At 31.2% G+C, this 15516-nt stretch overlaps 1 protein-coding gene across 2 annotated transcripts in view; it reads left to right on the forward strand.

The window, feature by feature from the left end:
- The window catches only part of LOC100168221 (probable phosphorylase b kinase regulatory subunit beta), a gene marked incomplete at its 3' end in the record, with an annotated part of 115215 nt that overhangs the window by 12955 nt on the left and 86744 nt on the right, over positions 1-15516 (forward strand). For both annotated transcript variants that reach the window (XM_029485841.1, XM_029485842.1), the window contains 3 exon segments: positions 7099-7234; positions 7531-7738; positions 10355-10551. In XM_029485841.1, the coding sequence (XP_029341701.1) occupies positions 7099-7234; positions 7531-7738; positions 10355-10551 (541 nt within the window).

Here is a 15516-nt window from a genome sequence, read left to right on the forward strand (position 1 = left end):
TTGTAAGTTTTCAATTTTTTTAGTTTTTTTTTTTCTATAAATATCAATAAAGTTTTATCTGTTGGGCCAAAAAGTGTATAAATTTAATACAAAGCTCCTGATATATTGTTACAATATCAGTTGAAAAATATTAAAAATACATAGGCACAATTTTTTTTTATAAGCATTTAAAGATCAAATTTTGACAAAATTTATCAAATTTTAATTTTTGTATCTAAGAATTGAAAATTTAAAACAAGATTCCACGTAAGTAATTAATTCTGTAACCAAAAAATCTAAAAAATACATTTACACAGTTTATTTTTATAGTCATTTTAAGTACAAATTTGGACGAAATTACATATTAAAAACCTAGGATAACTATTTTAGTTATTTTGTTGTGATTGTATAATATTATTCGTGGTTAGGTACTTGAAACTTCTAAAGTATACTATTATATATCTATGATAGTACCGCGGTTTTTTGTTGATGTATAACGCGTTATAAGTACCTAATAGATATTATGATATGATTAATTTGGAATTTATTATAGGTACTAATTATAGGTCAATTTTTTTTTAATACCATAGATAAGTATATATATGTCTAATACATAGACTGATATACCGTCTCCGCTCAGAATCGTTTTTCTTATACAGTGATATTATATCATTGAATTCAAATTTAATACTGTCCATTATACAGTGACCCACTTCTAACCTACTGTACAGCAGAGCGACATCCACTTACCCACCTTTTTTTTTCCTTGGTCTTTTTTCCGGGATTCCTTTTTTTCGACAGATTTAAGATTTAGGGATAAATACAATCTATGACATTTCCATAATAACAACGTTTATACAATCTAAAGATAAGATTATTATCTGGGCAACCTCATGGGCTCTTTATTATATTTTAATTTTAAACAGAGTTATGAGTGTTTTAAGATGTGAAAACAATATTCAATTTTAAAATACTCATAACTCTGTTTAAAATTAAATATAAAAGGATGATGACAGACACAAAAATTAAAAATTAAAAAAAAATACACATGATGGTAAAATCAATACATTCATCACTCCGCTCAGAATCTAAAATAACATTACAAACGATGTATAGCAAAACAATTTATTGCATTCGAGTGACGGCATGCGTATAGCTCTGTGAAACAGCTATATGTTTATCCAAGTGTATATCCATACCGAAATTCTGAAACTTATAAATAAAGTTCGTGCTCAATAATCGTTGGTTATCATTAAGAGGACAGGTGCGTAACATAGCAAATTTTACACTCTGCAGAACACGTGTGGTTCCGTTGGTTTAAAAATTAGAGTGAATTGACCAGTTATATATAGAAAGATAATTATCTAAGCAACCTCGTGGTCTCTTTATTATATTTAAATTTTAAACAGAGTTATGAGTATTTTAAAATTGAATATTGTTTTCACATCTTATGCTATACATCGTTTGTAATGTTATTTTAGATTCTGAGCGGAGCGATGAATGTATTGATTTTACCATGATGTATGTTTTTTTTTAATTTTTAATTTTTGTGTCTGTCATCATCCTTTTAGGACAGTTAAAATGCTTAGATTTTCTTCAACAGTATCTTTTCTGATAGGAAAGTGATTCTAGTTGGTACTTTGGGGGGTAATAATTTACTAGTAGTTTTCAAAAGCGCCGTGAAAAACAAAAGAAAATTAAGGAAAATCGGGAATTTTTTCGCAAAAAAACTGTTTTCAAAAAAATTTATTTTGGTTTTTGGTGTAACTTTACAACAAATAACCGTGATATATGAAATTTTCACTGGTTATTTATATTTGCCTTTTCAATACACCATAACATTTTCAAAATATTTTGACTTATCTTAAGTTGTTTATGGACATTTTCAGATTTAAATTTTTTTTAGATTTCATTTCTACAAATGTCGATAAAATTTTATTTTTAAAAAATCTTGAAAATTTAATACAAGGTTCCTTAATATATTGTTACAATGACATTTGAAAAACATTAAAAATCCATAGTCACCATTTGTTTTTAAGCATTTAAAATTTGAATATTGACAAAATACGTAAAAATGACGAAAATGTGCAAATTATTTTGAGTTAGAAATGCATAAAAATTTTCATTTGAAATCTAAGACTTTAAAATATAATACAAGATTCCTCATAAGTTTGTCTACCTTTATCAAAAAAAAAAAAAAAATGTCTACAAGAAATTCAAATTAAATTGTTATGATTGTTTGAAGTTCAAATTTTCACAAGATTGGATATTCACTGGATTTCTCATTTAGCAATTTTGTTATTTTGTTGTAATAAAAAAACCAATAACTGTAGCGATAAATGAAAATTTCACTGAATGTTTATATTCCAATTTTCTATAGGTACACCATCAAAATACACCATTGAAAATATTTCGACTCTTTGAGCTGTTTACGGACATTGTAAGTTTTCAATTTGTTAAGTTTTTTTTTTTCTATAAATATCAATAAAATGTTGTTTTTTGGGTAAAAAAGCGTGAAAATTTAATGCAAGGCTCCTAATATGTTGTTACAATAGCAGTTGAAAAATATTAAAAATACATAGGTATTCACAAAATTTATCATATTTAAAATTTAATAATTATTTTGTAGTTAAAAATGTATAAAATGTTCAACTTTTATAGGTAAGGATTTAAAATTTAAAACAAGATTCCATACGTAAATAGGTTATATAATAGGTTATATACGTATAAATTACTTTATTCACCTTAAATCAAATATAGGTACTTAGTAATATCATGGGCTGAATGACCGTCTTCGCTCAGAATCGTTTTTCTTATTCAATGATATAATATCATTGAATTAAAATTTAACACTATCCATTACAGTGACCCACTTGTAACCTTCTGTACAGCAGAGCGACATCCACGGCCAATTTTTTTCAAAATTAACTTGGTAAGTGGAGAAATATAAAGGGACATGGTTAAAAAAGTGAAATGAGCAGACGCACAAAATAATTCCCTGTATTATTATCTTATTGGATTCCATGTCACCATTTATGTTGATATCAGTGGAATAACCCACTTTTTTTTTACATTTATCGAGTTAGTATAAGAAAAGACGTTTAGTGCCGCGTACCACTGGCCGAGATACACATAATAACACGCCTAATAGTGTGGTGGTGCGTATTGCGTTAGGAGCCTATTGCAGCTCCATTTCGACAGCATGTACATTTTAGATTTTTCCAATTTTGATATGTACAATATTTTGCGGATAATTTGCGTAATTTTGCGGACAAATAGTTTTTTAGCAAATCATAAAAAACAGATGACATGCTGGTGAAATGGTTCGAAAAATTAAAAAATTAACTTTCTCTACTTTTTATTATACCATTATTTTGCGGATAAATCACGCGATTTTGCGGACTAATTTTCAATTTTTGCGGACAAATAGTCTTTTAGCAAACTAAAAAACTTTGCAAAAAATTGAAAAACGACTTACTTCACTTTTTAGTATACCACCATTTTGCGGATAAATCGCGAAATTTTGCGGACTAATTTTCATTTTTTGGGGGCTATTAGTTTTTTAGCAAACTAATGGCATAATAAAAAGTAGAGAAAGTTAATTTTTTAATTTTTCGAACCATTACACCAGCATGTCATCTGTTTTTTTATGATTTGCCAAAAAACTATTTATTCGCAAAAATTGAAAATTAGTCCGCAAAATTACGCAAATTATCCGCAAAATATTGTACATATCAAAATTGGAAAAATCGAAAATGTACGTGCTGTCGAAATGGAGCTGCCTATTGCCTATTACACGCGTAATTTTAAATGCCGTATAATGCCCTCTTAGGTGCACATGGTAATATTAGTGTTATACCTAATCTTTAAAATATTTAGTCTCGTTATGTTTGATTTAATTTATCGATTTATCGATTTATTGATACAAATAAGTATACCTGTTCAGTCGTTTCTTGACAAACTTTACTTGTGTGTAATTTTTGTGTGGGGATTTGTAGAGCTTTATTGCTTTATTTTAGTACCTACTTCTCTTAAGTTTTTTATTATTTAAAAATCCCTATTCTCTAATAATAATAATAATAATAATATGCACTCCGTCACTTCTAAAGTGTTTCTGCGATCATGAATTTAATAATTTTATTTATTCTGGTATCAACTTGTTTTAAAGAAATAAAATATACACTCATTCAGTCATTCGTTTTGAAAATGTAATATATTTTTGCGAAATTGATGCCTCGGGCTATATGGACATACGAATAATGCGTATTTATTAATGTCGAGAAAAAAAATTATTTTTCTGCGAAGTTTTTATACCTAATAATTATTAATTTGGTACCTACATTTTGATTATTTTTTTTAAAAATAGTTGTTTCCTTTATAAATGCATTTTTACATTGTTTAACGTTTTTTTTGCACATGAAAATAGAAAATATTTAAATTCGATTGAATAGTCTTTTCATATTTTGATTTACTAGGTACCTACGGGTCAGTGGCAGTAAAATGATTTTGTCAGAGGAGGGATATGGGCTGGTCTTTTAACATCCACTATTTAATCATTAAAAATATTATAATTTATGGTTATAAGATCTTAAACATTGAAAACATTGGGTAATGTTCTGCTGTATTTAAATTTTCAATCCTTAGCGATTAAAATTGAATATTGTATACATTTATATCTACATAATAATTTGTAGATTTTCAATGTGATAAATTTTGACAACATTAGACCTTTAAATGCTTAAAAAAACGAACAAAAGCATAGGTACTTATGTATTTTCAATATTTTTAAACTGATATTTAAACAATGTGTGAGGAGTTTTGTAATACATTTACAAACTTTTTGACCAATGAAGAAAAATTTAATGACATTTACAGAAAAAAAACTAAAAAATTGATAAAATATGATGAAATTGGTGAAATTTGAAGTATCTACAGTTATTCATTTTTTAATTGCTACAAAATAAGAAAATCATTCATTAGAATTCGAGTGAATATGGTGTAAAAATTTGAACTAAATCGTTCATATAAAATAAATTTGATTTTCCGGTAAACATTTTTTGTTGTCATTAAAAATAGACAAATTTATGAGGAATTTTGTGTTATTTTTTCAAATATATGATATAAAAAGGAATATTTTTATGAGTTTTAACACAAAATAATTTTAAAATTTTCGTAAATTTTACGATTTTTGTCAAAATTCTAACTTGAAGCCTTCATAAAAAATTATTGTGGATTTACACTCAACTTCTTTTTAATTTCCACTTGCAACAACATAGATATACTTTTTATTACAGAGCAAAAACTTTTTGTCGACATTAATTTAAAAAAAAATTATATTAATAAAAAATTTTATATTTCTTTAAACAGATCAACATGACTCAACATATTTTGAAAATTGTATGGTTTACATATAGAAAATAGGTACTAATATAAACATTCAGTGAACATTTCATTTATCTACGGATTTTTTTTCAGACACCAAAAACTAACATCGATTTTGTCAAAAATTCACGTTTTTTCGTAATTTTTTTTTTGTTTTTCCCGGCGCTTTTGAAAACTACTGGGCATTTTAAATTATTACATCGAAAATAGAAGCATTATTTTGTCTATTACCCGCTTGACCGCCACTGCTATGGGTGCACTTGAATTTCCTCTCTTGAATTTTTTTTTTAAAAGGTTACTCGAATTGCCTTCAGATTTTAAAAATATCTTTTACTTGAATTACCTTCAGATTTCAAAAATATCTTTTACTTGAATTACCTCCTATTTTAGGTAGTTACCAAAAAGGGAGCATATACATATAATTGTACAATGAAAAACATCTTATTTTTAGAATCCGCATGCTAACTGAATAGTTAGGTACCTACTTAACAAAATGTTATATGTAATAATATTTATTTTATTATTTTTTGTATGCAAATTTTTTCAGCAGAATTTTCTATTTTGACATTTTAAAAGTATTAACTAGATCTTCAGTTCCTTCCAGAATAGATATGAAGTTGAAAATCAAAGCATTATTTCGAATTTTCGATTATCAGTACAATGATCGCTCTGCTGAGAATCTAAATTAATACGTACCACGTAGAATGGTTTGAATAGGTTTGTATTAGGTATAAACATAGATTAAATTACTTAAAATCAGTCTAAATATTTTATTTATCCATTTTAAACAAAAAAATAACATAAGTCTTTATCAAAATTATAAATACAAAAATATAAAACATAAAGATAGAAAAAAATTTATATTTATGTATTTTTTAAATAACTTTTGAAATTTTTGTAAGATCTAAAAGTTAAGGAAAATATTTTATAAACCGTCTAGCTTTATACACTTCGTGATAAAAATTGTTTGAATATTTTACTATAAATACATACTTTTAATACTAAATTGGGAATTTGCATATTTACGATATTTTTAGTTCAAAATAATTTATGAAAAATCGTGTACTACAATTTCAAGCTTTTTGATAAAGAAACATAAATTGTTACAACATAGATTAAAAAAACTTCACCGCCTTTTTAAAGTTATAACTTAAAAGTTTGGCATAATATTCTGTGTCAATTGTGTATTTGTGTATTACAGTGTATGAAATATTTAGTTTCCATATAATTTCATAAGTACTTAGTAGATATTCATTCAGATTTCAGACCCACTATTCAGTTTATTAAAAGGACGCTACACAGACATTTGTTGTCTCCGTCTTAAAAGTGCGTAACATAGAAAATTTTACGCTTGGCAGATCACGTTTCACTCCGCTAGTTTAAAAATTGACCTCTTACAAAATTTAAAGGTAAGATCATATGTACAATTTTAAAATTAAAATTTGTTTGTACACATTTAAAATACTCATAACTCGCTTTAAAATTAAAATATAAAAACGTTTATCAGATACCCTAATTAATAATCTCACCTTAAAATGGTATAAGAGTTCAACTCACTCTAATTTTTAAACTAAAGGAGTTAAATGTGATCTACTGAGCATACAATTTGGTATGTTACGCACGTATAGACGAAGACAACAATATTGTCCGTGCAGCGTCCTTTTGAGACTTGCTCACAATGGTGTTAAAAACACAAAAAACAAAAATTATAATAAAAAAAAATAATTTAATTTTCAGTGAAAAGGCAACTGTTGAGATATCAAAGTGCAATAACTGGTCTATTTCCAGTATTGTCAGATGATGAAAAAGTGGCCAGCGTTAGAGATAGCGTGTATTGTGCTGCTGCAATTTGGAGTTTATTTCAAGCGTATAGGTAATATATTTATCCAATATTTTATTTATGGCGTATAATGAAGCAAAATATTATTGTTTATTAATAACTACTTATTATGTATGGTTATTTAGTTATCTTTAATGATCGCTGTAGGCCATATGTCATACTTCATAGTGCATACTATAAAATATTGTCTCCTATATAATATTATGGCTGTATTAAACGTATACAAATCAAATGAAGTCAAATATTTAGACGAATTAAGTTTTCGTAAAAATAAATGTGGAAAATTTATTGTCAAATTGATATATTTTTTTAATTGTACATATACACAGGCGAATAGATGACGACAGAGGGAAATCTTATGAGTTGGGTCAGTCTGCGGTGAAATGCATGAGAGGAATATTGGCATGCTGGATAAGACAGGCGGATCTGATAGAATGCTTCAAAAAACATCAATGCAATAAATTTGCATTACACTCAAAGTTTAATTTAAAAAATGGTGATGTTGTTCACTCTGGTGACGGATATCCTCATTTACAGGTAATGAATATTTATTACACCTTGTTAATTTAAATTCATATTTTAATTTATAGAGAACAAGTTACTCTTTAATAGTTTAGTGACTCAAAATAATCTATGTAAATATGTATACAATTATTTGTTTAATATTTTTAATTCATAAGAACCACCCACTTGTTGTTTCATTACAGTATAGGATAATAAGAATTATTTAAATTGGATTTAAACTTACTTTTTTGTTATGAAATTTTCATTTAAAGTTGTTTAACAATACAGTGAGTTCCGCTTAATGTGATCACTTTGGTGCAGGTCATTTTGATTCTATTAACCGGTTGATTCTAAAAAGCATTTACAACAATTTTTTTTATAATTCAATCTTTTAATACAATTATTTATTTATAATTAGATATTTAATAATTTCTAATACATATATACATAATTATAATTTTTTAATAAAATTATTGATTTTTACATTTTTTTTTTATTTAATGATTCTACATTTATGCTTGAAATAAAATAAAATTTTGAATAAAATAAAATAATATTAATATATAAAAATTAAATTAAATAAATGCATTTAAAATAAAGTAAAAAGTCCATCTATTTTTGATTGAACTTGACAATCTACCAATTTAGTATTCATATTAGTCTGAAATTAAATTAAATTAAATTAAATTAAAAATCATATTCATGTTTTTTATTTATTTGTTTACAATATACATTGTACATACCTGTAGTTTTTGAAACAATTGAAAAGTATCGTTATCGCCGTATTTTTGAACAGCTCCTTTTAGCTTTTCCAAAATAATTCTGGTATCTTTTTGAGTGATATCCTCGTTGGTCTCTTCGTTATCGTCATCTTCATAACCAGTTTCGTTTGCATTATATACGTCATCAGGTGCATAATTAGACGATGCAATAAAATTCTTTAAGTAATCTTCTGCAGCTTGAAAATCTGCATCTTTTTTTTCTCCACATGTTTTTTTAAAAACAATATTGTTTCTGTTTTTCCAACGAGTCAACCACCCGATCGTTGGACTAAAATTATCTACACCTAATTGCAAAGCTAAATTTATAGATAGGTAATTCTTCATGTTCAACAATTTCCTTACGATTTTTTTAAATTTTGTTTAACGTTGGTTGAGGAATTTTCAGAGCTAATGCGGCTTCTCTCTGAGAACATTTATCCAATTTATCAAAATGAACGAGTATATCTTTTTTTTCTTTTATAGTTAAATCATTTCGTTTGGTCGACATTTCAAAAAATACGTCTGATCATGAACAATAAACCGAATAAACTAAATGACACAAGTACATGACATACAATGATATACAATAATACTGATGAATTCAAAAATAAAATGGTTTTTATAAGTTAATCAGTTTGAGATACCATAAAAACGATAAGATTGTTCATAAAAGTGATTCAATTATCCGGTACTTAGTGATTCTAATAAAAGGTTAATTTAACATTGGTAGCATACAATTTGGTTTGGGATTTTCATTTTTGATTCTAATAAACGGTTGATTCTATAAACCAGTGATCACATTAAACGGAACTCACTGTATAACAATAGGTATTCGATAAAAGTATGAATTATAGCTATAAATAAAGCAAAATCAAGTTAAGAAATGTATTTTATAAGATTAATTATACATTATTGATACATAATATTATTATTATATGGATATTGGGTAGTTATACACTTATACATACAGAATATAGATCTAACTTAATTTTAAACTTATTTGTAACGTTTATTATTTCATTATATTGGATAGTGCGTGAGTTGTAATCATTAATTTCTTAGGTATGTTTTAATTATTTGATAATACGTATAGGTAATAATATGTTTTCAATAGAAATTATACAATAAATATAATCAATTTAATTAATACTTTACATTTTCCTTTTTGGTATTATAATTATGGTAAAAAGGTTACGATAGGTTCTAGATTAAAACGTTTTAAAATTTAGGTACAATTTATTTATGGAGAATAGAGATAATACATTTTAAATACTTAGTTTAGGTGCTTAGTGCGTTTCACAACAAATGTCCCTCGATTCTAACGGCGCGCACAGCGTATTTTTACTCAGACAAGCGGCTCACAATTTTGGCTAGTATTCAATTTTAAATTTCCCTCCGTAATTAGATGCAAGTTTTGGAAACCATAGCGAAAAATCACCACCTGGCGCGTTAGTATCGAGGGCCATTTGTTGTGAAACGCACTATAATATGATGTCATATTATTCATGATCATAGTATCAACCGAAGCTGTAAAACACGAATAAATTTTATTACACAAAATATATCAATCGCTATAAAAATAATGTGTTCGATGTTATCATTTTATTTATATCATAACATTTTTCTTTCTGAAATAATAAAATAATAAATGTTGTTGAACGAATTTTTAATGAAATACATTTTATTTGCATTTGTATAGAAACGCGAATAATTCTAAATTCTAAAACATTACATAAATCTTTTATAGTAGACATATTGTACATTGTACATTGTATGTATACGTATTATATTGTCTATAACAGGTATGGGAGATTTGAAATTTACCTAACTACCTATACCTATATTGTATAATTTATGTAATTAATTTAAATTACTTATTTTTACACAGATTGATGCCGTATCGTTGTACCTAATATATTTGGTCCAAATGACTACATCAGGGTTGCAAATAATTTATACGAAGGACGAAGTTGCGTTTGTGCAAAATTTAGTATACTATATAGAACGTGCGTACAGAACGCCAGATTACGCTATGTGGGAACGTGGTAGTTCGTACAATGACAACACACCTGAAATTCATGCAAGGTTAGTATTTCCGCCAAGTTAAAGTCGTTATGACTCGTAAGCACTTTTATTGAATTGACAAAAATTGATCGTAAATATAACAAATATAGGCAGGTACTAAGATCTCAGCTTTTGGAAGATGATACTTATAAAATTTAAATTCAGATTGATTTAAACATTATATGTACAACGCACGTAATCATGCGCCAATCTTATGTTCATTATAGTATTATACTGATCGTGATCGACCTGATAATGCGATAATACTTTTTAAAAGTTCTATACATTTGGTTGGAATATTTTAAAATATAGGTGATTCAAATGTTGATTATTCAGAATTTAAATCAGAAATCTTAAAATGAGAACCTATCTCTCGAGTACCTAATACACGATACCGAATTCAAGTCAGTTTTCAAAAGTATTATAGCATTTGTTCCGGCGAGGATATAAATTTGAGTGGACTGTATTTTTTTGTTATATTCAATGTAGAATAAATATTATAATTTATTTATAAGATACTGCGACAGTAACTAAAATATAATAATTTATGTTAGGTTTGAATCGTATTAATAACGTTATAATAATGTGTCTATCTGCCCTGGGTAGGTCTTGCTTCAGAAGGCTCCGTTGAACACGCACTGACGAGATTTGGTACTTCGCGCTCGTATTTATAAGCTTGGTCTCGCCCGCTGCGTTGACTGCTGCTACTGCTGCTGCCCCGTCCACTGCGTTCTGCCCGCGTAGGTCCGTATGCGATGCGACCGGTTCCGTGTTCTGTGACAGACCGGTGGGCGCGCCGCAGTCGGCGTGCAGGTCGGCACGGCGCGCACGAATGGTCGTCCTTGCTGAGGCCGGGCTCGTCGGCCGCGAGTAGTCCAGCAGCTTATTTATTGATTTCCACCGTCATCAAAAAGATTAGTTTTCAGCAATTTGTAACTGTACATTATTGCAACCGGTGTCCCTTGTGACCGAACTGGTCTGACCCGCGCTTTGCATAATACATATATCCGGCCGATACAGTCGTACGCCTCCCGACGTCAAACGTGCTTGGTGCAGCGTTTTATTCGTGACTATCGGCTCACGATAGTACCGACCGACTGTATTCCGAATCTCATCATATTAAACACAAACAAATAGTTGGCTGACTGCCCAGTGTGATATCATTTTTTAAATAACTATTACCGTTAAGAAAGATTATGATGACATCGGAAAATACTTCGCGTGGTGCAAACATATTTCCCCCCGGCGAAGTAAGGTTCATGTTGGATAGGTAGCATTGCTAGTTTCGTAACTGGCTGCTTCATAGTGCTACCGCTTGTTTTGATAGTAGCCACTCGGACCTGTCCATCAGCTCCCTGATGAAGTTGAATGATCCTACTCAAGAGCCAGTCCAGGGATGATTGGTGGTCCTCCTTTTGTATAACCAAATATCCTATTTTGAAATTAGCCTTGGGCCTAGACTATTTGGGTCGTTCCTGAAGAGAGCTATTTACTAACGGACAGTATACATACAATGATAACGGATATTTAACGGATAATATGTATTCATTATCGCGGAAATATACACGGGTCATCAAGATCATGCACTTGAGCAATATTGTAACTGTACATTATTGCAATCGGTGTCCCTTGTGACCGAACTGGTCTGACCCGCGCTCTACACAATACATAGATTCGGCCGATACAGTCGGCGGGAGGTCGGTGCAGTCCTAGGCACCTGTACGCCTCCCGACGTCAAACGTACTCGGTGCAGCGTTTATTCGCGGCGATCGACTCACGTTAGAGCCAACCGGCTGTATTCCGAATCTATCATATTATGCCACGTACTCTAGCCAACGGCCCCATAGTGAATGACAGACATACATATATATATTATATATATTATATTATTAATAAATAATAATTATAGATACTTATGATAAGATCATGAGAAATACTGTCTTCTTGTGATGCGAACTGATACATTCCTCGCACTTAGTCCTATTGCTAGCATAACTTGTATAGATGGTTATAGACACACATAATCACACAAAGTTAAATAATTTATGGACCCGGCAGTTTGCCCGGATCAATAAACTTGTATTGTGCAAACCAATGAGCGGAAGTGTGCAGTAGGTTGGTTCACTCGAGCGTCTGGCACACGGCCCTTCATTGTCACGTAAAACCTGATGTCGTCTACATAGCTTGCATTCAGATACCTAACATGCACACTACTCCCAAAATGTGGCCTTGGTCAAAATGGTCCATATCACCTTGGCCATGCATGTGTTGCGTCATATACGATTGAAACAATTACAAAAGTTGTATATAATATAAGATCTGATATCACCCATCCCCAAGTTTCTCGTAGACGATTGGGAATCACAGAGACTTATGGCTCTGGATCAGTGGTTAAAGTATTCACGAAATCCTCGTACACTGGCTCTTTGATCAATTTGAAATATTTTAGACAAACGGCTTATATTTACATCACCAAATTGTACATCACAGTTATCAGGCCAATTATCTGAAGAAAGCATAGTTAAATCTATCAATAAATTATTAAATAAATCTTTATAAGGATCAGCTTTATCTAAAACTGATACATGAGACGATTGTGTGGTAAAAAGTCTAAGTCTAAATTCAGTAAATAATCGTTTTGTGTGTGTGCGTAAACAATTTAATAAATTACTAATATTTAGTAGCGTCCCCCCGGACTTTGGAGACTTAAATTAAAGGGGACGCATAATCTTACCGTAAATAAGAAGGGGGGCTCCGTCCCTCCCACTTTAACCACTGCTCTGGATACGTAATTGTTTAGTGCTGCACTGTCCCATTGTGCTCATGGAAAAACGCCTGTTGTATTATTTTACGGCGAATCACAAGTTGCCATCGAGCGGAAATATGAACGCCGAGCCTACAGCTATAATTGACGTGATGATTCCGGTGAATGTCGCTTCATAGATTATCTTGGTTTAGTCCATTGATTATGTAACAGTTTCGTGATTGCCAGGCGTTGTACCAAGTTGATCATCCTAATTGGTGAAGCAAGCCGTCCAAACTTCGGCCTCGTCGTATGATACTTGTTTGGTTCTGCATGTGAAGAACCACAACCGACAGATACCTGTGAATGTTGCCTAGGTTTCAAGAATCATGTTAAAGTATTTGAGCGCAAGGCCGCAGTCCAAGTGCGGCGTATGTGATTGAGGATTGCACCTAAAGGTGCATAGTCCAGGTGCTTAATTCAGACGTCAAATGTGCTGAGAGGATCACTATTTCAGTACCACGGTCGGTCCATGATTCAGGTATTGATGGATGACGGTTGCCTTCTGTATCACCTTCAACGCATGGGTAGAGCTGCTAGCTCACACTGGTTGTACTGACCCAGTACCTAAGATACTATTGAAGTCATTTTGATCCAACGCCTGAAATGAGCATTGACGCACACGCGTCTTAGGAGTCACTTGCCTGAATTTGCATTTTCTGCTTTAGTCTGGACCTGTGGTCTCTGACCTCCAGCTCACGCGATCGATGGGACCTTGACTCCACAAGAGGCTCATGGTTTTGTGGCACCTTTTGTGCGACAGTGGTTTGGTCTGAGACCTAGATGCATTGAGTATCAGGAACATGCACAGTCCCTTTGTAGTAATCCCTTTAGATGCTTCATTGAAGAACTGTACGGTTTTTTAGATGCCTATCTGTCTCCTGTTCTGGCGTAGGACGCTGGTAACGTTCTTGTTGGTGTCAACGTGTTTGGAAATGCAGTGACTGCAGTGGTCTTCCAATTATTGGATGACCAGCTTGGTATATGAGACTGTTTTGCACTCACTGGCCAGTTGGCAAGTCATGGGCCACATATGAAATACGAACGGCATCTCCCATTTTGAATGCCGTTTTCATCCTTGAGAATTTGGGTGTCTGGAACATTCCACAACCCTGTGATTTTGTGACAACGCACTCAGATCGTTGTCAGCTGGGAACTGGTGACTCCGTATCCCGTCTCCTAGGCCGATACCAGTGGTTTCTCGCAGGGATCAATATCTTAAGCCTCCGTCAAGCAGAATTTCTGTTGATCGCAGCATGCATGCTGTTACTAAGTATCTTGATAAAATCTTTAAGAAATAATGACCCTGGTCCTCAACAGACCAGAGTCGTTTAGAAGTTATAAGTAACTAGCTGGCCCCATGCACTTCGTTGCTCGTTAAATGTACCAACTCTTTATGACTCAAACTTTGTTCAATTCGTTATTTAATGTATGGTGTATGGTGTTCATAATATATCTTGACTTTTCCGTTGCCCAGAATAAAAATTCTGATTCGCAGCAGTATATTATAAGGTAGGCAATCTACCTGCGGTAGATCGCGGACTCCGTGCTGCTTGTACGGAAGTGTAAGATTTGACTCTAAAGTATCAAGTTATACCAAGTTTGTCGTATTCCACCTGGCGCGTAAACAAATAGAGCAGATGCATTTCCAACACGGGAACAGGCAACATACAATATTGACCATGTGAGAAACATAGGTTTTCTAGATTAATATCGCAAACACTTATATGAATGCTACTGGGATTTGTTTATAGACATAGCGAAAGCAAGCCGCTCTGGAAACTGTAATCGTTTAAACTCGAATAGCACGTCAGTCGGAATTATTAGGATGCGCGGTATCAAAACGTCTTCTCTTTTATACCTTCCTTTCAATATGATTGCTTCTATTACGTCATTCAGTAATTTTTTTTATCGCTAATCGTGTGTCATTACACAGTTGCGATTGGTTAATATTTTTCTCTCCATAAGAACTATCAAGGAACATTATTAAAAAAAAATAAGTGAAATTGGTTCAGCTTAGAGCTCTGCACGGTCCGTTTTTTTATAGACCGGACCGGACCGATACATTTTAACAAAGACCAGGACTGGACCGGACCGATAAAATAAAAATGAAGCTAGACCGGACCGGACTGATACATTTTAACAAAGACCAGGACCGGACCGGACGGGACTGATACATTTAA

Source organism: Acyrthosiphon pisum, chromosome X (genome assembly GCF_005508785.2).
Source record: "Acyrthosiphon pisum isolate AL4f chromosome X, pea_aphid_22Mar2018_4r6ur, whole genome shotgun sequence".
Taxonomy (NCBI): Eukaryota; Metazoa; Arthropoda; class Insecta; order Hemiptera; family Aphididae; genus Acyrthosiphon; species Acyrthosiphon pisum.